General features: G+C 44.0%; 2 protein-coding genes across 12 annotated transcripts in view; both read right to left on the reverse strand.

Annotated features, from left to right (window-relative positions):
• LOC121436899 (protein NYNRIN-like) overlaps positions 1–24,203 on the reverse strand; it is a 43,710-nt gene extending 19,507 nt beyond the window's left edge. For 3 of the 11 annotated variants that reach the window (XR_005972868.1, XR_005972870.1, XM_041636802.1), the window contains exons 1-3: positions 15,233–15,293; positions 12,817–12,934; positions 10,259–10,450 (exon numbers count right to left, since the gene is read on the reverse strand). The gene's annotated coding sequence lies outside the window, so the exon portion shown is untranslated. The other 8 variants (XR_005972864.1, XR_005972866.1, XR_005972863.1 and 5 more) reach the window with 8 other exon arrangements.
• Positions 16,897–17,519, reverse strand: LOC121436900 (c-Myc-binding protein). Its single transcript, XM_041636804.1, has one exon. The coding sequence runs from the start codon at positions 17,397–17,399 to the stop codon at positions 17,088–17,090; it is 312 nt and encodes a 103-aa protein (XP_041492738.1). The 5' UTR covers positions 17,400–17,519; the 3' UTR covers positions 16,897–17,087.

Here is a 24,203-nt window from a genome sequence, read left to right on the forward strand (position 1 = left end):
CCAGCCCACATTGAACGTGGGCCATTCCGAGGAACAGAAAGTTACCCAGCATCTCTTCCGAACGTCCACTGACTGGTAATTTGCAATGTGTTGGACGTCTCGCCAGTGCTGTAAAGTCAGACTTAGAGGGGTGGTTACAGATTGGCCCATTCTCTCAACCGCGGTGACAGTAACAATTAGACAGACAAACAAAATACAACTTAGACAGACACAGAAACTCGCAGCGCGGCTTTGGCGTAAAACCGAAAGCAAGAATTCAGACGGAGACTTTGAGGACCCGGGCTCCTCGTCTCCCAAAAGAGTCACGAATCCCTCAGACAGTGGGGCAGCCCCCAACAGTCCCAGTTCCACGCGACTCACAAACTGCAAATGGGCCACGAATCGGGCCCCCAAACACCACTGGGACGTCTCCCAGGGCTGCGGTCGGGAGTATGAGCTCGTCAGCTCCTCCCCGGGTCCGCCAAATACAAATCTGATTAGCTAACCAGTACAAACGCAGGCGCAAACATAAAAGACAGAAGACAGACAGAAAACAATTGTGCTGGCCAGCTTACCTCCCGGTGGTGAGTCGGTGGTCCCTGGGCAGGGGTCTCCAAATCTCGGTGGGACCTCCAAATGAAAGACCCCAGTGGTGGGCAGTCTTTCAGGCTAAGGAGACCCTCCCAAGGAACAGCGAGATCACTCTTCGGATGCAAACAGCAAGAGGCTTTATTCAGTACACAGGTACCTGGGGCGACTTAGTCTCTCAAAAGACAAAGCACGCCTGCAGACTGGGGGAAGGTCTTTTTTTTTTTTTTTTTTTTTTTGGTTTTTCGAGACAGGGTTTCTCTGTGGCTTTGGAGCCTGACCTGGAACTAGCTCTTGTAGACCAGGCTGGTCTCGAACTCACAGAGATCCGCCTGCCTCTGCCTCCCAAGTGCTGGGATTAAAGGCGTGCGCCACCACCGCCCGGCGGGGGAAGGTCTTTTTATAGGAAAGAGGGCAGCAGAAGCAGATTACAGAAGCAAATGCATCGTTAGTGGTCAGTTGGAATGGGGCAAGGGGCACAGGTGGTTTTTCCTCTCCCAGCACAGATGTATGGGAACAGATATCCTGTTAATTGGTGTCCTGTCCGAATCTATGGATATAAATATCCTGTTTTGCAGCCAGGGACCCTGACCTTACTCTGCACTTACAGTTGTTCGTCAAAAGCTTTGTGAAATGACGTTACAGCAGCTAAGCTGGGATCTTTCATAGGGGGAGTTGTCTCTTCTGTGAATTTACTGATATTCTAAGTTGGGCACATGTGCTGACTATAGGCATCCTGTTTCCCTAAGCAAACGGGATGTTCTCATTAGAGCAGGCCAGCTGCGGGTTCCTTATCGCTTGGGGCCAGATGGCTGACCGGCTGACCGCAGATATCTTGCCTGGCTTCTCCGCCCTTGTTCTCAAGTCGAACTTCCCTGCTCTAATGTTACTTGTGTTGCTCCAAAGTTTAAGCCTGGCATTGCTGCTGCTTAGCTGTTTGTCTATACTGTGGGGGTCTTTCACTAGCAGATCGTAAAGAGCAAGTATCAAGAGCCGCAAAAACTGGTACTCAGAACAGGTTTGGCTCTAAGAAGAAACTTCCGGCCAGTAGTTGGAATCTGAAACAAAAGGCCTAGCACACGGCGAGAAATTCATCCTACCGGGATCCGGATTCCGGCCTGCAACAACATCCCCCAGAAACTCAAGTTCCTTACAAATTCGCCGCTATCCTCCGACCAAAACAACTCCAAGATGCTCGGTATCCAAGCACCAGAAACAGCGATGCGGTCTGAAAACGTCATCAATGGTCGCCGAGTTAGATTCCCGCTCTTACTTCCTCCTCTCCTGGTCCCTCCTCCATTTGCTTTCCCTCGCTATGCTGCAGTAGTGGTGGCATTGGCCACCCTGACACTGTTCCCGCCCGGGAAGGCTTAAGACAAGTTCGCCACTAATTCCAAGTATGCTTCAGACACAGCATGAAGGAACCACACCTCCAGCCAGCTCTAAACTCTAGCCAGGGTTTGACTTCTGGGAGTTCCTGAGCACTAGCGAGCCAACTCGTTCTTACATCCAAGCATCTTTTCTGCTAAAACAAAATGCTGGGCCTGCCCCCTTTAAATCTTCTGAACCTGCCCGCCCAGCCAAATTTGTGTTCTAGGTTGATTTAGAAGCTTATCAAGCATTCTGATGTGAGAATTTCCTCTCTTTTATTAAAGATTCATTCATTCGTTCATTGGTTTTTTATTGTATATACAGTGTTCTGCCTGCAGGCCAGAAGGGGGCGCAATATCTCATTATGAATGGTTGTGAATCACCATGTGGTTAAACTAATGGAAATTAAACTCAGGACCTCTGGAAGAACAGCCAGTGCTCCCAAATACTAAGCCATCTCTGAAATTGATTAAATAAAAAACAATGCTGCAGGATCCCCAGCGGCTGCAGCTGCAGAAACGCTGCAGGTCCCCAAGTGGCGGCAGGCAGCAGTCCAGAGAGCAGCCAGTCCCAAGAAGGGACTGCGCAGGTCCCTGAGTAGAGACAGATGGGCACACCATAAGACCACACTGCAGGTCTCCCAAGGCGTCTCAGGCAGGGAGCCACTGGTGGCAGGCGAAAGACAAGAGACATGGCTAGGCACACCATGCAGAATGAGGTTAGATATTAATGAGGTTATGGAGGGGGAAGGGGAGAAGAGCAGAGAGAGGGAGAGGGAGAGAGACTAAGAGAGAAAAGGGAGACAGAAGGAGAGAGAGAGAAGCTGCTTCTTAGAGAGGGAGACAGAAAAAGGGACTCAGGCTGCAAGCAGGAAGATCTGCCTGCCTCAGTGGAGGGGGAGTGGGCGTGGCTTGTCTGTTAAAGAGACAAAACAGATCATTACAATCTCTCCTACCAGAAAATAAATTTTCTTTCTTTTTTGTTTGTTTTTGGTTTTTCAACAGCATTTATCTGTAGCTTTGGAACATATTCTAGAACTAGCTCTTGTAGACCAGGTTGGTCTCAAACTCAGAGCTCCACCGGCCTCTGCCTCCAGAATACTGGGATTAAAGGTGTGCACCACCACAGCCCAGCAATAATTAATTTTCTTATATGAACAATTGATTGTGATTCATTTAAGCTATTGGACCAATCCTGACTTGGAATGTGCCATTTCTGATGTGTTCATCTTGAATCTGTAACTTTCTACTCTCTGTTCCCCATTTTTTGTATCTCATACCTAATTCTTCCTGTATGCCTGAAGCACAGGACCTTTTTGAAACCACAATTTCTAGGTTAGACTCTCCACTAATTTGTTTTTTATCTAAACCATGACATCTTGAGAAAAAAAAAACACTGAAGTATGTTATTCCATTGTTTCCTCTTCTGGAGTATGGACGTAATAGCAATGCATACCTCCAACTGGATAATGAAAAGAGAAACAATATACTGAACTAGAAATTATAATTCATTAAATTGACAATATTATCTTCTCATGGAATAGGCTGTTGGAGTAAATAATAAATGATAAAAGCTAAATTTTAGGAGTTGTAGATGACAAAGCAGTGCTTACACATTTACTTTTGATTTATTTCCTAACAACATTTTGGTGGTTGTTAAATACACTCTTCTCACTTCTTGTTTATGTTTTGGTGGTAGTTTAAAGGCAGTCAGACCTCCTGTGTCACCAGCCCCAACCCCAACGTTCAAAGACTTCCTCAAAGGCTTGCTCGTTGTTCTACAATAGTATATCTTATTATACAAAGAATGGTTTACCAATGTTAATATTACTTTATTTTTACTTAGACAGACTCCACAAATCTCTTATCTTAACCCACATACACAGTTAAGAAAATGAAAAAAAGCTTCAGGATTGTGTCAAAGAAGCAGGTGTGAGTACCCAAAGTGAATATACTGGATAACTTCCTGATGTGGGAGTGATTTCTTATTAATAAAGAAACTGCCTAGACCCATTTGATAGGCCAACCCTTAGGTAGGCGGAGTAAACAGAACGGAATGCTGGGAGAAAGAAGCTGAGTCAGGGAGTCGCCATGATTCTCCCACTCCAGACAGACGCAGGTTAAGATCATTCCTGGTAAGCCAGCTCGTGGGCTACACAGATTAATAGAAATGGGTTAGATCAATATGTAAAAGCTAGCCAATAAAAAACTGAAACTAATGGGTCAGGCAGTGTTTAAAAGAATACAGTTTCCGTGTAATTATTTTGGGTAAAGCTAGCCGGGTGGCGGGACACAGCCCGCCGCTCCGTACTTCAACAGAGTGGCGCCCAACGTGGGGCCACGTAAAAATGAAAAATTCACAGAGAGTCTGGATTATGTACATTGTGTTTTCTTTAAAATTTTTGACTATGAAGGAGCTAAGTACAGAGAGACATTTCATTCTATGGGCTGCCAAATGGAACCAAAACGGATATCATGAGGGTATGACTTCAGAATTTGGGTCTAAGGATATGATGCTTTGGAAAGGGTCTTCTTTTGTTTTCACAGAGGACCAGACCCTGTGGATTACATCTATCCCGATATGGTATGATAGACCACGACCTCCTGAAAATTTCCTGTGAACACCCTCAAAAAATTACTTCACTCAACTGGCAACTGAGATAAACCTGGCACACAGGTTACACCCTAAATGATCTGATTAACAGCGCCCCCATTCAGCAGGAAGCAGTTTGGAGAGAAAAAACTGCGCCCATGTTCCCAAAATATTGTTTGTAAATGTTCTTTTACATTTAAAGGGGGAAATGATATAGGTATGAGTAATTTGCATTGGTGTGGATTTTACAGTCAATTTTGTTATATGTATATGTATTTCTGATCTTGATTAAGGTATTGTGATTGTGTAGTTCATTTAAAAATGTAATGTATAATTAAGAAATATAGGTTAATGGTTAATCATCAATAATAGTCAATCTTGTAGTCATGTTAGTTAGATTTTCTAGATATATAGAGATACATTTCAGTTAGATAGACATTCTTCATATCTTTCAAAGACTGCAGAATATGGCATTTAATGTTTTAATAACTTAGGACTTTTCATGACAATGAGACATATCTGCTCCTGGTGGCACCAATCTACTTCGAGAGGAAGATGGGCATCGAAGAGGATCCTTATGGAGTTGGATAGCCATTTGGGCAAGAAACTGCTCTTGCCTGGACTGTTGCATAAAATGGACACAGAGAACCCACAGAGAGAGGACTGTTGAACTTGCCTAAAGGTGAGACGGTCTTTTGGGGTTCATGACTCATGAAAGAGTCTGCGAGACATTCTACAGGACACAGCAGATAGTGACTGAACTGTCTTTGGAATTTCCTGCTTCATGGAAATATCTGCTGGATACTTTGGGCCTAAAGGCTGAAGATGGATGCCCCAAAGGTACAAAAGAACTTTGGGTGACTGTCCAGGCAGCAAGATGTCTCTGTCATTTCTAGAGTTTTCTTATTTCTTTTTTACTTAGGTAGTATTATATCCTTCTGGAGTCTTTGATGGAGTTGAAGAATGAATAGATAGTTATAGTTTTCCTTAGTTATGATAAAAGATAAAATAGATATAAATATTGTAACTGTAATTCTTGCTTGATAACTGTTTTGCTATATGTAATTTTACTATGTTAAAGTTAAAGCCTTTCTTTTTTGTTTAAACAGAAAAAGGGGAAATGATGTGGGAGTGATTTCTTATTAATAAAGAAACTGCCTAGACCCATTTGATAGGCCAACCCTTAGGTAGGCGGAGTAAACAGAACGGAATGCTGGGAGAAAGAAGCTGAGTCAGGGAGTTGCCATGATTCTCCCACTCCAGACAGACGCAGGTTAAGATCATTCCTGGTAAGCCAGCTCGTGGGCTACACAGATTAATAGAAATGGGTTAGATCAATATGTAAAAGCTAGCCAATAAAAAACTGAAACTAATGGGTCAGGCAGTGTTTAAAAGAATACAGTTTCCGTGTAATTATTTTGGGTAAAGCTAGCCGGGTGGCGGGACACAGCCCGCCGCTCCGTACTTCAACAACTTCCCCTTCCAATAGTTCCACAACTGTCCACTTCTGCTCATTCTGTAGTCTGTGGATGTAAAAAGGCCACTCGGTAGCAGCAAAAATAAAAACCTTCTCTACTAGTCTATCTATACAAACCACTTGCCACCCTGTTAATTTTAGTCCACTTTTTATTAATTCAGCCTCCTGTGTTTTGGTTTTCCTATTGCTTCATAATAAGTCTAAAACACAGTGGTGGAAAAACTTCTACTTGTTTTGGACTCAGAGCCTGTGCTTCTAGAGTTGAAACAGAGCTGGGTGTGGTTCTGCAGGGCTTTAATCCCAGCACTTGGAAGGCAGAGGCAGAAGGATATCTGTGAATTAGAGACAAACCTGCTCTCCATAGACAATTCCAGATCATTTAGGACTACATAGTAGGACTCTGTTTCAAAGGTAAAGGGGTTGACACAAGGTACAACATTTATATATGCCTCCTATGGGAGGTGAAACCAGGCAGGCTTTTAGAGAAATGCAGATACTGTGTGTTCTCACCTTTGTGTAATCTAAATCCATTGCAGTCACAGACAGAAAATAAAGTGGTGGTGACAGGAAACTGGAAGGTGGGTTGAGTGGAGAGATGGTGGTCAAATATGGAAGTTTCAATTAGATAGGAGGAATAGTTTTTGTAAATCATTTTCATTTAATAGTTCTGTGTATGGATGTTTGACTGCCTGTACATCTGTGCATCTCATGTGCACCTGGCACCTGCAAAGGCCAGAAGAAGGCATTAGATTCCCTGGGACTAGAATTACAGACAGTTGTGAGCTGCCTTGTGAGTGGTGGAAATTGAACCTGAGTCCTCTGCAAGAACAACCAGCTCTCTCAACTGTTGAGGTATCTCTGCAGCCCTAGGGGACTAATTTTTGAGGTCTCTCATCAGCATGATCACTATGGGAATAAGAGAGCATTGGACTTTGTCAATTACTATGAGTATATTTCTAATGATCATATCAGATGAGCTAAGTTTGCCAGGCAACGGTTATATTAATTTGACTGAATCATTCTGAGACAAGTTTAAAACCACAGAGAAAAGTATGGTGATACCTAACCAGGAAAGAAGAACCTCACCCCCAGAATATGAGAGAAAGAAACTTCAGCACAACAGGAAATTCGAGCTACCTGCAAAAACAATGCCTCCTCTCCCAAAGACATCTCACACAAGGTTGATAAAAACAACAAATGAACTGTTTACGCAAACCCTTAATGTGTGTGATCTTGAATTTAACTATATTAGCCCCTGTCAATGTGAATCCTGAACAATAGAACTGATAAAACACCTTAATGGTTACATTTAGAAAAGGAAATTAAGGGCTGGAGAGATGGCTCAGAGGTTAAGAGCACTGGCTATTCTTCTAGAGGTCCTGAGTTCAATTCCCAGCAACCACATGGTGGCTCACAGCCACCTGTAATAAGATCTGGTGCCCTCTGTATACATAATTAATAAATAAATCTTTAAAAATAAGAAGGAAATTAAGTAAAATAAGCAAACCAGTTCATATTTTATTTAATTTTAATCTTAACTTTTAAATATTGCTTAAACCTTTAACCCACTATAAATTATATCCTCTGAGCAGTTTAAAAGACACAAAAAACATATGTATATCTAGTGATAAGAGGAAGAGAGGAAGGAGACAAGAGAGGGTAATGGGGTTGTGTATTATGTATGAAAATCACTGTTCTTATAATATATGCTAACAAAATTTAGTATACCTCTACCTCGTGAGATGCTCAGAATCATGTCTTATGTGTATACTACCCCCTTAATGCCTGCATTAAATTTGCAGTGTGTGCTACTTACTATCCCTACTTCATAAGCTCCCTAAAATGTTTCATTAAAGCTTATTATGAAATAGTTTTTATTAGCAAAACCAGGTATCTGAGATGAATCTCACTGCCTACATTGACAATTCCACATTGTATACGTGTAATAACTTCACATTGAACCTCATTAACATGAAGATACAAATAAAAGTAAATGAAAAAGTTTTCTATGTAGTGTGCAACAAAATTCATCTTTGTCTCTGAGCTAAATTCACACAGATCTGACCACTGGCAATATGCCTAGCAATCCAGATGTCCTTTAGGAAGGAGCCCCAAGAAATGCCAGACTTGTCAGGGAAATGATTCATGGCAAGAATCTTCCTACTTGGTACCAGGAGAAAGACCTGTTTGGTAACTTGTGTCTGAGGCAGGATAAAAAGCCATGGAAAATTATGGGGACATGAAAAGGTAAAGAAGAGGCTGGAGAGATGAGTCAGTGGTTAAAAGAACTTGCTGATTTTTGAGAGGTCCTGAGTTCAATCGCTAGTACCCACATGGTGGTGAAAAGGGGTAACTATTTTCAAAGGTTTCAAAATGACATTTATTGTGTATGCCACTATGAAGGCTTTATGTTGGGCTCATTTGCTAAGGAGTAAAGGCATATAAATAGCAAGAACAAACAAACAAAGACAGCCATTTTAAAGACCCATAATGGCCTTTTCTCTTGAGAAGCCCATACACATGCCTCAGGACTATACACTGTCTTTCCCCCATGATTTCCTATCTACACACTTACTAAATAAGCTCACTAACTTTGCTTCACTTTGGCTTGTCATGAAATTATTTCTATGTCATAATCAAGGAACTGCCTGCCTTTACCTGAGCAGAAGTCCTATGGAAAAAGGTTGACTTCCCAGGTTGCTAGAAGTTCGTATTCTGTGTCTCCCTGCCTCCCTCCCTCCTAGTCTACAACTAAATATGCATATAATCTCTTCTATGAATTGTAACAGTGATATTGGCAAGGCCAAGAAATACTGAGAAATTTTTGCTCCCCAATTTTGGATACAACACTAAATGAACTCAGTTTTCATTTTAAAAAAAGATTTCCACTAATGGCCTGCAAAATAGCCTAGTCCCATATCTACAGAAAGAAGAGAGCTAGAGACATGGCCGAGAATTCTATGCACTGGCCGCTCTTGGAGATGACCCAGGTACTATTCCAAGTACCCACATGGTGACTCACAAACAGTTCTAATTCCAATCCCAGGGAATCCAATATCCTCTTCTGGCTTCTCAGGCATTCACACAGTATACAAATATACATGCAGACAAAATGCCCACACACATTAAATTTGAATGTATGTTTGTAACCACTTGCATTCCCAGTGCCAACAGATGCCAGAATAGAGCATCAGATTCTCTGGAACTGGAATTACAGATGGTTACAAGCCACCATTCAGATGCTAAGAATTGAACTCAGGTCCTCCGTAAGAACAGTAAGTACTCTTAACTGCTGAGCCATTTTTCCAGGCCCAAGTAACTTTTAAAGGTAGAACTGAGCCCACAAAGGTGCCTTCTGACTACCACATGTGGCAACAAATGAATTATAAATATTCATTCATTCATGTTCACAAGTATGTACTCTTGCGTGTGTGCACATGCACACATATACACACTAGTAAGTAATTTTTAAATTCTGTTAATGAAGCAGAGTGTTGTTGGAAAGCCCCACCCAGTCCCACTCCTCCCATTCCAAACCCCGCCCCTGAGGAAGCCTGTTATCTGCAGCTCCTCCCCTGGAACTGCTTATGACAGTCCACACGTTATTTAAGACCCCGCCCATAGTTCTGTCATGTGTTCTCCTCCTGCCTTCCTGAGAGTCACCGGGGAGTGCTCTGCTTTGCTTTGCTGTTTATTAAATCCAGATTTATTAATTCAGTTTGATTTGGCTTATTACTTCAGCGGAAGAACCCAATAATAGGGGACCCAATACTTATCAAACATTCTGACTAAAACCAAAGCATTATAGTCAGGGGCTTTGATTAGACATTAACGCTCACTTAGGTCAGACTGGTTTACATAACATCTCTTTTTGCTTGTTTGTTTGCTTTTGAGACAGGGTTTCTCTGTGTGACAGCTCTGGCTGTCCTGAAACTAGCTCTTGTAGACCAGGCTGGCCTCGAACTCATGGAGATCTGTTGTGAGGAGGCGTGGGCCGCATCCCGCTACCTGGCTAGCTTAACCCCCGAAATAACCACACAGAAATTGTATTAATTAAATTACTGTCTGGCCCATTATATTTAGCCTCTTATTGGCTAACTCTCACATCTTGATCTAACCCATTTCTATTAGTTTGTGTTCCCCACAGGGTTGTGGCTTACCGGGATGAGTCTAACCCACTGATAATAACATCTCTTAGCGTGATCCTAAGCTCATTAGTCAATATACCCAGGATAATACTCAATAACTTACTTTTAAAAAACAATGGTGAGGCTGAAGAGATGGTTCAGTAGTTAAGAGCACTGGCTGCTCTTCCAGAGGACATGGGTTTGATTCTCAGCACTACTTCTGGTTGCTCACGCATCCTGTAATTCAGGCTCCCACGTATCAGGCACCTTCTTCTGGCTCCAAAGGGCATTGTGTACAAGTTGATATGCAGGCAAACTACCCAAAGACATAAAAATAAACAAGAAAACATTTTAACAGGAATTTTTTTTTTGAGAGTGTGTGTGTATTTGATCCTCTGGAGCTTGGGTTATAGGTCCTCGTGATCCATCAGAAGGAGGTGCTGTAATTTCATGACTGGGGGTTGGTGGTGTTCGTGTGCCTGGGGGTGAACAGGTTTACCAGTGTCTGAGGACACAAGCGAACCCCAGTGCTATCCTCAAGAAGGCTGTCCACACCCTTTGAAACAGAATGTTTCATTGGTCAGGAGTTTTTCAATTAGGCTCAACTGCTGGCCAGGGAACCCTCATAACACTTCTCTCTGTATCTGCTTTAGTGAGGGCTCTGCATGCTTCCAAGAGCAGGCAGGAAGTGCCAGGAAGCGCACTACCTGGATTCCAGCCTACTCTAATCTCTAGCCAGTTTGATCCCCAAAGTTTGGGTTACTACCAGATTTCAGTGCATACCTAATGAGCACAGACAGATTCTGGAACTGAGTGAGTGGCCAATCTGTCACTAAGCAAGCATGTGAACTGGGAGGAGAATATGTGCTACAGAGTAGCTCACTGTAGAGCTCTAACAACCCTGGAATTCACACTGTAGCCTAGGGCTGAACTCAAAGCAGGTATCAGAGGGCTGAAGTAACAGGCATATGCCACAACAGCCCTTTGGAATTGCTATAGTTTTATTGTTTTGGTGACTACCTGGCTTTTCTCTTTTTATCCTGTCTCATTTATTCTATTTTAAATTTTGCACATTATCACTCCTCACTGAACTGGTCGTTTTTTAGCAGCCCATGGGGACCTGCTCCTTCCGAGAATTTGGATTACTCCACTGTACCACTATGTCGGATTCAGTGGATTTCGTTGCTTTTATTTGTTGTGCATCTGCTGGATCTAGACTTGCCTTTGTTGTGTAACTTGCCTGGACAATGATCTGGAAGGCAGCATGAAAGGAAGGCAGCTTAATGAAACTCCTGACAATATGTTCTGCCCATTTACAGGCTGGCAACTGGATGTAAAAGGCAGATGTAATTATCTGCCATTTTCCAGGAGACTATTAAGACCAGTCTCTAAAAGGTGGCTTTAAATGAAGATTGGCCATAGCAATATTTCTGATGTGCTTTTACAGCGACAATGTCTTCTGTGGTAGGGGAGATCATTACCAAGGGTGAAAACAAAACTACCTACATTGTTTTCTAAATATTGATTCCTGATATGCTTTCTCTGCCCATTAGTCTGTCCTTTTGATGCTTACTTCACATATAGTTTATTACCAGAAAATAGTCAATGTCCTTTTTCCTTGATGATGGATTGAGTACAACTCTAAGTTCTACTGTAAAGAGAAACTCAGAGGGGATGAAAACAAGTATTTTGTGTTATTCGCTTTGTGTACAAACCACCAAAGCAATCCATAATGGTGGGACTGGAGAGATGGCTCAGAGGTTAAGAGCATTGCCTGCTCTTCCAAAGGTCATGAGTTCAATTCTCAGCAACTACATGGTGGCTCACAACCATCTATAGTGAGATATGGTGCCCTCTTCTGGCATGCAGGCAGAATACTGTATACATAGTAAATAAACCTTAAAAAAAAGAAATTGAAAACCACCTTTTCTTAATTTAATTTAGGGAAGACCACCTTAGTAGTACAATGCATACAACAATACATATGACAATGAACAACATGAACAAATATACTTTGTTATATGAGATCTGCGATGTAAAAATTCTAGATATAAAAATAAAAAAATTATAGACCACTGGTCTTTGTAATGAGTTTTTGACCTTACTCCAAAAGGAATGAATGAAAACACTAATATATGGAGTTCTATCAAATCAAAATTCCTCTGAATAGCCGAAGATGTGGCAGCTGAACAGCTTGAGAGAGAAAAAAAAATCAAAAATGTCGTGGGATATTTGTACACCGTGTGAATATGTATTTCTGTGATTGGTGTAGAAAAAGCTGGATGGCCAATAGCTAGGCAGGAGGTATAGGTGGAGAGAGAACTCTGGGGAAAAGAAAGATTGAGTCATCAGCCAAACACCGAGGAAGCAGGATGGGCATGTGTCAGAAAGTAGACTAAAAAATATGGGTTAATTTAAGTTATAAGAACTAGTTAGGAACAGGCCTGAGCTAAGGCCGAGCTTTCATAATTAATAATAAGTCTCCGATCATTATTTGCGAGCTGGCGGTTCCAACAAGAAAGTACGACTACACAAGGGCACAGGTAAATGCTGGAGAATTTATGGGCTAGGGAACTCAATGAAGATTAGAGGGGAAATTAGTACTTCCCTTACTAATTACAACATTTGAAAACTCAAAAAGGGAAAAGATTTCAACATTATATACATATTAATTCTACTTACATTATGGGTCTTATGAATAGAATACAGATCCAGGCACATGTCAGGCAGGAGGAGTTCTACCACTGAGTGATGTCGCCAATCAGAAATTTTTCATATGAAAATGATAAGAAATTGGTAACTGGAAGGAAGAGATACATGCCAATACTGAATGAATTAAGCATTACCAAGATGGCAAAATTAATCATTCGTCAACTGAAGGGTGGATAAAAAATTGCATATATATCGAGACCAGCCTGGTCTACAGAGCTAGTTCCAGGACAGGCTCCAAAGCCACAGAGAAACCCTGTCTCGAAAAACCAAAAAAAAAAAAAAAAAAAAAAAAAAAAAAATTGCATATATATACAATTGAACACTCGATAGCCTTCAAAAAGAAGTAAGTTCTGAGACTGGGTGATAGCACAGTTCAGTTGCTGAAGTGATAAAAATCTATAAAATACTTGCCATGCAAGAAGAAGGACCTTAATGCCATCCTCAGGACCCAAGTACAAAATACTGGGTCAGGGGTCTATGGAGAACTCTCCATCTGTAAAGTGCTCATCCCCTAAGCATTATGATCTGAATTCAACCTCCCAAATTCACATAAAAACTCCTGGAGGGGTAACTTGGAATCCTACCCCTGGGCAGGTAGGGAAACAGAAGCCCCAAGCAAGTGCTGACCAGCCAGACCAAGTGAATCATGGGTCCTCATTCAGTGTGTGATTCTGTGTCAAAAAATATGACATTGAAGATACCCAAAATCAATCTCTGACCACCATATGGTACATATACATATATATATGTGTGTGTGTGTGTGTGAATGTGTGTACACCCACATACAAGTTCATACACACACACACACACACACACACGTACAGCCTGAACACAGTCCAGGAGTGTGAGGAGAATTCTGAGTAGTTATGAGAACACTCCAAGAAAACAAGAGTCTTGTGACCCGAGTTCCTTCAAAACATGGAATTGCTCCTGGAATGTGTTTTCATGCTCCTCCCAGGCTGACAGATAGGAGTGCATTTACTTCAGATTATTCTTGCTTGCTGCTGTTATTCAACTAAATGTTTAAACTATTCTTGATATGCCGCTATGGAAAAACATGTTTTTGCAATGTGTGGCTTGTTCTTGTGATTGTATACAGCTTGAGCTCGTGGGACCTTGACTCATGTGATTCTTCTTATCCTCAGTGTATAAATTGTCTGATGCTTTGTTTAATAAAGCTGGCTACTGCATGAGACTTTAGTCTGCTTCATTTATTGGTCTATTCTCCTAGGTCCCACTAACTCTAGAGTGGACAAACACACACACACACACACACACACACACACACACACACACACACACACACACACATGCTGCCCATGGGGCTGGAGAGATGGTTTAGCAGTTAAGAGCACTTGTTCAGCACCTGCATGGTGGCTCACAACTGTCCATAACTCCAGTTTTTTCAGGGGACTGAAACCCTCCTTCCTGATCTCCAGGCATGCACACAGTGCACAGACATACATGTGAGCAGAATATTCATACACATAAAATAAAACAAAGGAATCTATTTTTAAAATGTTGTGACAGGGCTAGGGAAATAGAGACAGGCAGATCCCTAGACCTCACACCTACATGAGAGGTCCCAGGCCAAGGAGAGACCCTAGCTAAAGAATAAAATTGTAGCTACCTTCGGAGACCTACTGTGGTCTCTCTGAGACTGGCTGTTCTTGGGACCTGCTGCCCCCTGCCTGAGGGGGATCCTGAAGCAAGCTACTCAGGGATCCGCAGCAATTTTTAATAATCATTACATACTCTCTCTGCCATGTCTGCATCCTCCTCTCTCTGTTCCTCCTCCTCCTTCTTCTTCTCTCTCTTTCTCTCTCCCTCTGTCCCCCTACATTTTCCTTCCATAACCCACTGAATAAACTATACCCAACCCCTCTCTCTGCATGGCATATTTATCCCTCACCTGCCTCATCTCCTTGTGTGACTGGCTGCCACACTGACCTGCTGAGGTCTCTTATCCACCACCTCCCACCCACCCCCTTTGGATGTACAGAGGCCTCTGGTGGTAGGATCCCGCCCCTCGTGGCCCTCTGTCCGCTGCTGCCCTTCAGAAAACTGCACAGCTTTTTATCTAAACCATTACAGTAAAGATAGTGGTAAGCATTGATATTGAAAGTGCATTTTCATAAGTTTCAAGATAAAAATTTTAGATATTAAATTAATTAAAATGACGGTAGTCCTACTAGATATCAATGGTGATAAATATTTGAGATAAGAATGGAGAAATATTCAGGAGGATGCCTATATGTTTTTCTTTGGGTTCTCCTTATTTTGCTTCTCTAGGATCACTAATTATAGGCTCAATGTCCTTTGTTTATGGCTAGAAACCAAATATGAGTGAGTACATCCCATGCTCCTCTTTTTGGGTATGGCTTACCTCACTCGGGATAGTGTTTTCTATTTCCATCCATTTGCATGCAAAATTCAAGAAGCCCTTGTTTTTTACTGCTGAGTAGTACTCTAATATGTATATATTCCATACTTTGTTCATCCATTCTTCCATTGAAGGGCATCTAGGTTGTTTCCAGGTTCTGGCTATTAGGAGACAGAGACAGAGACCCACATTGGAGCACCGGACATAAATCTCAAGGTCCAAATCAGGAGCAGAAGGAGAGAGAGCACGAGCAAGGAACTCAGGACCGCAAGGGGTGCACCCACACACTGAGACAATGGGGATGTTCTATTGGGAACTCACCAAGGCCAGCTGGCCTAGGTCTGAAAAAGCCTGGGATAAAACCGGACTCTCTGAACATAGCGGACAATGAGGACTACTGAGAACTCAAGAACAATGGCAATGGGTTTCTGATCCTACTGCACGTACTGGCTTCGTGGGAGCCTAGGCAGTTTGGATGCTCAACTTACTAGACCTGGATGGAGGTGGGGGTTCCTTGGACTTCCCACAGGGCAGGGAACCCTGATTGCTCTTTGGGCTGAGGAGGGGGGGGACTTAATTGGGGGAGGGGGAGGGAAATGGGAGGCGGTGGCGGGGAAGAGACAGAAATCTTTAATAAATAAATAAATTAAAAAAAAGAATGGAGAAATAGAGATCAATTAAATTGTACAGAACTTTGAATCTCTGAATAAATTTTTAAAAATTTTTAAAAAAAAGAATAAAATTGTATGTATGGCCTGAAGAATGACGTGGAAAATTCCCTTCCAGCCAGATGTTTGCTGGGGAGACAACCAACAAGACACACATCTACTGACCTCAGAAAGGGAGCCTGCAACAGTCTAAAGTAACAACTGTACCGAAGTCTGCCTTGCTGAAGCAGTGACTTTTCACTGGAGTTACTAACAGGAGTATGGGGAGGGCTCACTTTACAGCGAGCAGAGCTACCTCAAAAGCAGCCACATCACCAAAGCCCTTCTCATCACGGGCAATGTTCAGAAAGGGTTGCTTGACAGTCTGAGAATCTCTTCTCTCTGAAGCTAGGTTTCCCGGTCTCCAAACCCAGCGGCTGTTTACTCCTTATACTGCTAGTGAGGCCCTCAAAAATATTCCAATTCTCTGTTCTCGCAGACATCTGTCTGCTTACAAGACTTCCTGATCCCTCCTGGACAGTGTTTCAATTGGAGGAAGCCACCATCCAAAAGCAGGCAGTGCACATGTGCCTATATTAAAACATGCCCCCTGCCACACCCAAGAAAGTGAATTCTTTCATTTGCAACAGCATATATGGAATATGTATGGCGTGACAATAGCTAGGCCTGCCCAGGCCCAATTCTCTACCTTCTCACAGGCTGTAGAAATCTCAATCAGATTCATGGGAGCAGAGTTGAACTGTGAACCTGGAGGGTATAGACAATGGAGAAATAGTAAAGTGAGTTGAATTTTCTTTTTTCTCCTATTTTTAATGTGTTTTTTAATTACTTTTTCTTGAGACAGGGTTTCTCTGTAGATTTGGTGCCTGTCCCAGAACTAGCTCTTGTAGACCAGGCTGGCATCGAACTCACAGAGATCCGCCTGCCTTTGCCTCCCGAGTGCTGGGATTAAAGGCATGCACCACCAATGCCTGGCCCTTACTTATTTTTTTTTTTTTTTTTTTTTTTTTTTTTTTTATATTGAGTTTTTATTGGTGATTCTATGTATATGTGTTTATAACATTAAAGTGTGATGAGTGGATTTTACATATTAAAAGTTTATAGCATCTTTTCAGGAAAGATTATATACTATACAAGCTATTCAAGTGATACAAAACCAGTTTTCAGTGTCTTTTCAACTGAGAAGAATCCTATTCAGCACGCTTCTCCTCCTGAGGTGGCTCATACTGAGCAAGCTTTGCTTTCAGTTTTTTATTTTCTTCTACAGTAGCTTCATATTTCTCTTTCATTTCTGCCAATTCTAGGCGAAGCAGCTCTATTTCTGGGCTTTCCGGGGTAGCAGCTCCTAAGTGATGCTTTAAAAAATCCAGAGCACTGGTGGGCTTCTCTGGCTCTTCATATAAGGCTACCAACACTTTCGTCAGCGTGTCCAGCACCCCCGACTTCTCCAAGTACCTCCGGAACTGCTCGCGCTTCGAGTCCGCGGCTTTGTAATGGGCCATAGTGACAGCCACAGCGGCGTAGCTGGCGCCGGAGACACGGGCTGGCGGGCTCCAAGCCGCACTGCTCCCCTTACTTATTTTTTAAAAAACAATCTTTTCTCATTTTACATACCAATCCCAGTTCCCACTCCCTTCCCTCCTCCTGCTCCCCCTACCTTCCCCATCCCACCTCCCCATCCACACTCCTCAGAGCAGGTAAGGAAGTCAACAATGTCTACCACATCACTTTGAGCAGGAGCAAAACCCTCACCCATTATATCTAGGCTGAGCAAAGTATCCCTCCAAAGAGAATAGTATCCCAAAAAGCCAGAACAAGCAGTAGGGATAAATCCTGGTCCTACTGCCAGTGGGCCCGCAGTCTGCCCCAGTCATACAACTGTTACCCACATTCAAAGGGCCTAGTTTGGTCCTATGCTGGTTCCCCTGCTGTCAGTCCAGAGTCCGATTAGCTCAGGTGAGCTGTCCTGTGGGTATCCCCATCATGGTCTTGACACCTTTGTTCATATTATCGCTCCTCCCTCTCTTCAACTGGAGCTTGGCTAACATGGCACCTTCAACACTCAGCCAGTGACTGTGGATCTCTGCATCTGTTTCCATCAGTTGCAAGATGAAGGCTCTACAATGAAAATTAAAGTAATCACTAATCTGATTGCAGGGGAAGGACAGTTCGGGCACCCTCTCCACTACTACTTAGTGTCTTAGCTGGGATCATCCTTGTAGATTCCTGGGAATTTCCCTAGCGCCAGAATTCTCACTAGCCCCATAATGGCTCCCTCAATCAAGATATCTCCTTCTGTGCTCTCCCTCTCTGTCCTTGCCCCATCTCGACTATCCCATTCTTTCATTTTCTCCTCCCCCTTCCCCTCCACCGCTCTCCCTTCTCCCACCCCCTCCAAGGCTCCCAATTTTCTTAGAATATTTAGGCAAGTGCAAGGTCCTGGGTTCAGTCCTCAGCTCCAGGGTTGGCGGGGGGGGGGGGGGGGGGAGAGAGACAAAATAACAATAAAGACAAAAAAAATGAGGTAACTGGCACACAGTTTTTTTTTTAAACTTCATTTCACATTCCAACCACAGTTCACTGTCTCACCCTCCTCTAACCCCTCCCCCCACCTACCCCTGAGCCTATCCCCCATCCACTCCTCCCAAGGGGTAAGTAAGGCCTCCCACGGGGAGTCAACAATGTCTGGTGTATAACTCGAAGGCAGGACCAAGCCCTATTCTCCAATATCTAGGTTGAACACAGCAGGCCACCATAGGGAATGGGCTCCAACAAGCTCTAGTTCATGGACCAGGGACAGATCCTGGTCCCACTGTACTTACTCATAAGTGAAATACTAGATGTTAAGCAAAGGATAACCAGGTTACAATCCACAGCTCCAGAGAAGCTAGGCAACAAGTAGGATCCTAGGAGGGATACATGAATTGCCCTGGGAAGAAGAATTAGATGAACTCGTGAGTTGAATTTTCAATTAGATGGGAGGGAGTCCCATCTAATTTATTTATTATGTATTTAATATTCTGTCTGTGTGTATGCCTGCAGGCCAGAAGAGGGCACCAGACCTCATTACAGATGGTTGTGAACCACCATGTGGTTGCTGGGAATTGAACTCAGGACCTCTAGAAGAGCAGCCAGTGCTCTTAACCTCTGAGCCATCTCTCCAGCCCTAAACCCATTTCTATTACATCTGTGACTGTGGCTTACTGGCAAGATTCTAACCTACATGTCGTCTGCCACACTTCCCTTCTTCCCAGCATTCTGTTCTGTCTACTCTGCCCACTTAAGGGCTGCCCTATCAAAGGCCAAGGCAGTCTCTTTATTCAACCAATGAAAGCAACACACAAACAGAAGAACCTCCTACACCATTTGCAAGTATTGGTGCTAATTATAAACAGTTAGTTTCTTTGTTTTTTCCAGACAAGTTCTCCTTATATAGGTCAGGGTTGCCTTTAAATTGTGATTTTTTCCTTCCTCTGCTTCCCAAGTACTGAAATTACAGGCATACCAGACTAGGCTCTACTAATGATAAGCTGTTTCTATTATGCTAGGGAGATAGCTCACTCAGTAAAGTACTTGCCATGCAGGCGTGAGTCTAGGGTAAAATAGCCAACTGGAACAAGAGACCAACCAATCACTGAACACCCTGACTCTGAACCCAGAGCCAGGGAAAGAAACACACCCTGAATCTGAGACCTGAGTCAGGGAAACAACATCTTTATCCCTGAACCCAGGACCAAAGAAACAGGTCCTGAGTCTGAAACCAGTGCCAAAGAAACACACATTGTCCCTAGAATCAGAGTCAGTGAAAGAAATATGCTCTGGCCCTAAGATTAGAGCCTAAAGGCTAAAAAAGACCAGTGAAAGAAACACAGTTTGGTCCTGAGATCACAGCCATCTCTGCTCCTGACCAACTACACTAACCAATCCCTGAGCAGGAAAAACTGACCAATCCCCCTTCGCCCTGGGAAAACTCCACCCCTAAGAAGCCCTATATAAACCTCTCTGCAGCTTCAGTTAGAAGCCACTTTCCTGGACTCCTTCCCCAATTAATCTCTTTCTCTAAAGAGTCTTGGGTGAAGACCTTCATTCGCCAGCAGAGAAGAAGGACCTGGCTGGGACGTCCCTCAGGGGACCAAGCTGAAAAACCTTGCTGAGCTGCTCCTTAGGGGGCTGAGCAAGGCTGCGGAGCACAACAGAAGAACCTTGCTAGGACGCTCCTTAGGGGGCTGAGCAAGGCTGCGGAGCACAACAGAAGAACCTTGCTAGGACGCTCCTTAGGGGGCTGAGCAAGGCTGCGGAGCACAACAGAAGAACCTTGCTAGGACGCTCCTTAGGGGGTTGAGCAAGGGAGCTGAGCACAACAGAAGAACCTTGCTAGGACGCTCCTTAGGGGGCTGAGCAAGGCTGCGGAGCACAACAGAAGAACCTTGCTAGGACGCTCCTTACTGAAGCTGAGCAAGGCTGCGGAGCACAACAGAAAAACCTGGCTGAGACCTCCTGAGGGGGCTGAGCGAGGCAGAGCAGAAAAGTAACAACTTCTCGCAGAGCTACATTTCTGCGGGGGCTTCCCCTAGAGGAGTAAACAGAAGAAACATCTTGGGCAGGAGAAGAAGCAGATAGCTCTGCTAGGACGTTCCTGTAAGGGAACAGCAGAGCTCAGCTGTAGCGGCTCCAGGAGAAGAGCAGGATCCCTATATCCTGTGGGGAGACCATACCCCACCTTCGGGCAGCCTGGCTGCCCTAGTCAGGACAGCTGTCAGGGCTGAGCTGTCCCTGCTGGCAGCTCGAGCCTTCAGATAGCCTGGCTTCCTGAGAAGTCAGGATATCTTTGCACCTCCAGAGCTGGAAGACTCATTCCCTACAATGAGGGCCTGAGTTCATTCCCGAAAACACCTAAAAATGCAGTGTGTGTGTGGCGGCTGTTATGTCTAAAATTTCTCTTCAAACATTCTTATAAGCTCCAGGGAGCCAATTTGCCCTACCTAAACAGAGGCCAGACTCACCCAATAAGTATCATTTAAAATTCTTTTCTTGTCATTCCTGGTATGGGGAACCCCTAAACCCCCTCCCCCTCTATCTTCCATCTTGGGACTCTCCTCTATTAATCACTAGGATCTAATTTTTTTCCCTCCCAAACATAATTTTTCTCCTTCCAGCATCTTGCGAGGTCCAAACTACCAGCCGACCCAGTTCCTCAGAGCCTGGAAAATACAGCCGTGATCAGCCACCCCAGGATGTGGTCAAACATCCCAACTCGACACCCACAAAGTCAGCGTGAAGCAGTCATGAGAGACTTTATGGTGCCCCATTCCCACCCATTAAGATCTTCGAACTCCCCAAATTTTTCTAATAAACAAAAGGGCCCTCGTGACCCACGGGTGCACCTGCGTGGTTACCTACAAGTGTGACTTAAGCCCTTTTGAGCATGTGTGGGTCGCCCGCCATCTGCGTCATCAGTGTCTGACATGGTCACGTCTTGCCCCTGTGCGCATGTGCTAGGCAGTCTTTAAAAGCTAGACACGCCATCTTTGCCCTCTCCCCCATCCCCACACGTTTCCTCAGGCCTGTGAGCACCCCTCTCTTCTAATAAACTCCTAAATGGGTTTGTTTGCATCTCGTGTCTTCTCACTCGCTTTGGACATTTCAGTGGCCCTACCACTATTAGGCAGAGATAAACAAACCCCTGTGTCAAAAAACCAGCTGAACCCGAGTGTGGTGGTGCACATTAGTCCCAGGACTCAGTAAGCAGAGGCAGGCAGATCTTTTTGAGTGACAGTACAACATGAACCTCTCTCAAAAAAACGGTGGATGGTGCTGAGTTGGGAGCATAGCCCCCAGCCCCTGGCATCCATCCCAGCTTCCCTTACTCCCAGAGTTGCTTTGGTCTGGACTCCAAATCCCAGCATGCCAGGTCCTGACACCTCTCTGGAGGAGAAACACGTGCTTTTCAGGTCTGCATGGGCTCCCTGATGTCATGTCTCCCCACCATGTGCTAGGCCATTCTTAATAAGATGATGGGCATTTTGATTTGGCCTAATTGGATTTCTTGTGCCAGTGGAGTTGACCTTTTTCTTATTTCTTACTTAACAGATGGTACAAGGTGGAGCACTGGCACACACAGGCATCAGTATGCACACATATAGACACAAATTTTTCCAGGTGACATGTAAACAAACTCCATTTGGGAGTGTTTTAGGCTTCCAAGAGTTCCCAAGTGCTATGAGTCCCCAGGAATTAGGAATCCCACAAGAAATACCATTTGGCAGTAGGAATGGATCAACCTAAAGGTCCTGGTATGTGGAGGAAGGACTAGTTCCCAGTTCTTTTAACCTGATTCCATAGCTCAAACTATAGTCACGTATTTCCTAATATTTGTTTCATTTTTTTTCCTATAACACTGCCAAGGGCAAGGCAGAGAGAGAGAGAGAGAGAGAGAGAGAGAGAGAGAGAGAGAGAGAGAGAGAGAAGAAGAAGAAGAAGAAGAAGAAGAAGAAGAAGAAGAAGAAGAAGAAGAAGAAGAAGAAGAAGAAGAAGAAGAAGAAGAAGAAGACGACAGGTCTTTCCTTAATTTTAACAAAATAAATACTATTTTTCTTGCTACTAGAAGAGAGCATTCTGAGCCAGGTCAGCAGGAACACTACTTGGTAACTTGCACTGAAGCCCTCCAGCAACACTTTCATGTTTACAGGTGAGCTCTGTTCCAGGATGTGTTCAAATGTTTGACATTGTAACAGAAAGTTGTGGCCTAGCAATGTGTTGGGTCACATCCATAGTTATGCTGATACACATGTAAGACACATGAATAACAGCTCAACAATTTTCCAAGGGTGGGCCTATGGTGAATGCTTTTTCCTGGAAATTGTTAGACATCTAAAATCTGGAAAACATCCCACAAAAACTGATGGAAGAATTCTATTAGTGAAGCCCATTCGTCTGCGTCTTAACAAGTCCCTCAGATAAAGACGATGCACAGACAAATTTAAGAATTAGTAACTTGGATTACCTTCTACACTCTAGTCTATCGTTAACAAAGAAGAAGGTTGGGCCGTTCAGACTCATTAAAAGTTTACTTCAGATTTTGATGAGTTTAGGGTTTCATGCTGTCAACTGATTGGCTTATTAAACAAACAACTAGCACAGAAGAATTTCAGATGCTTGGAGCGTTGCTACGTCCTAAACAGATTACAGACAGATCCAAGAGAAAGGGTAGACTTTGACCTCAGTTAAGACTGATTTTCCCAGAGGGGTCCTGCTCTTAAGTATAGTATCAAATTCTCTTGCCAGCAATAAACCACTTTGGGCCTGAAGTATTACTAGATCTCCTCTGCTCCCCACTTCTGACAAACAGCTGCACAGGGAGCTAAAAGGCACTGCGGGCGGCGGGGGGGGGGGGGGATGTCTGGAGCAAAGTATTGCTTTACTTGCTGCCCAAAAGCTGTGAAAGCGGTCCAATCCTTCCCCCAGGGCAGTCTCCAGATTCCTAACTCTGTGCTGTGATTGCTCCAATTCAAAAATAAATAACAACTTCAGAATGTAAAGTGCGGCGAAAATAAAACCTAATTTCCTCCCAGCACACAGCCTTCAGGGAAGCCACAGAATGTACCAGCAGCAGCAGTCAATAATTTGTACTAAAAAACAACCACCCCACCTAAGACCGAATGAATTTGAAACCAAGGGCCCAATGAGTACCGGCCAGCAACACTTTCTTCCGAGATCTTTTCTCCGCTTTATCTTTCAGCGTCCATCCTTGCAGACGGCTGCTCGCGGACCGCCAACAACCTAAATAAAACAAAAAACAAAAACAAAAACCAAACACCGAGATCAGCACTCCGGAAACAGCGATACACCCCGGTGTGCCGTCATCAACAGTCGCCGTGAGTTCGTTCAGTCTTATTCCCACCTCATTTCAGTTCCCGTCTCTTTGAGCCTCCTGTGGCTGTACGTTTCTAGCCTTGATTCAGAAAGAGGAACCGCAACATCCCGCCTTGTCCACCCCCTCCCCTGAGACCGATCGGGCCAGACCTGCGGCCTCCAGGGAGTAGCAGCAGCCTCAGTAGCCATACCGGACCGGGTTCCAAAAGCCTTTGCGAAGGTCGCAGCTCCTGAGAATCTCGCGGTATCCTTCCGGTGTCACCTAGGACACGGTCCCACCCCACCAAGCGTTCCGCAGACGTCCGCTGCCCACTCCAACCTCCAGCCCTGAGAGTTGCTAGGCGTTGGCGGGCTAGCTCACTGTTACAGCCGAGCATCTTTTATGCCGAAGCATGTAAAATAACTGGTGTTCAGGTGGAAACCTACTGGTCCCC

The sequence above is a fragment of the Microtus oregoni genome, unplaced genomic scaffold (assembly GCF_018167655.1).
Source record: "Microtus oregoni isolate MIOR12 unplaced genomic scaffold, Mior012 000050F_006, whole genome shotgun sequence".
Classification (NCBI taxonomy): Eukaryota; Metazoa; Chordata; class Mammalia; order Rodentia; family Cricetidae; genus Microtus; species Microtus oregoni.

What these genes read in the sequence shown, in the direction of transcription:
- LOC121436900 (XM_041636804.1), bottom strand. Translation starts at nt 17,399, where the DNA reads ATGGCCCATTACAAAGCCGCGGACTCGAAGCGCGAGCAGTTCCGGAGG.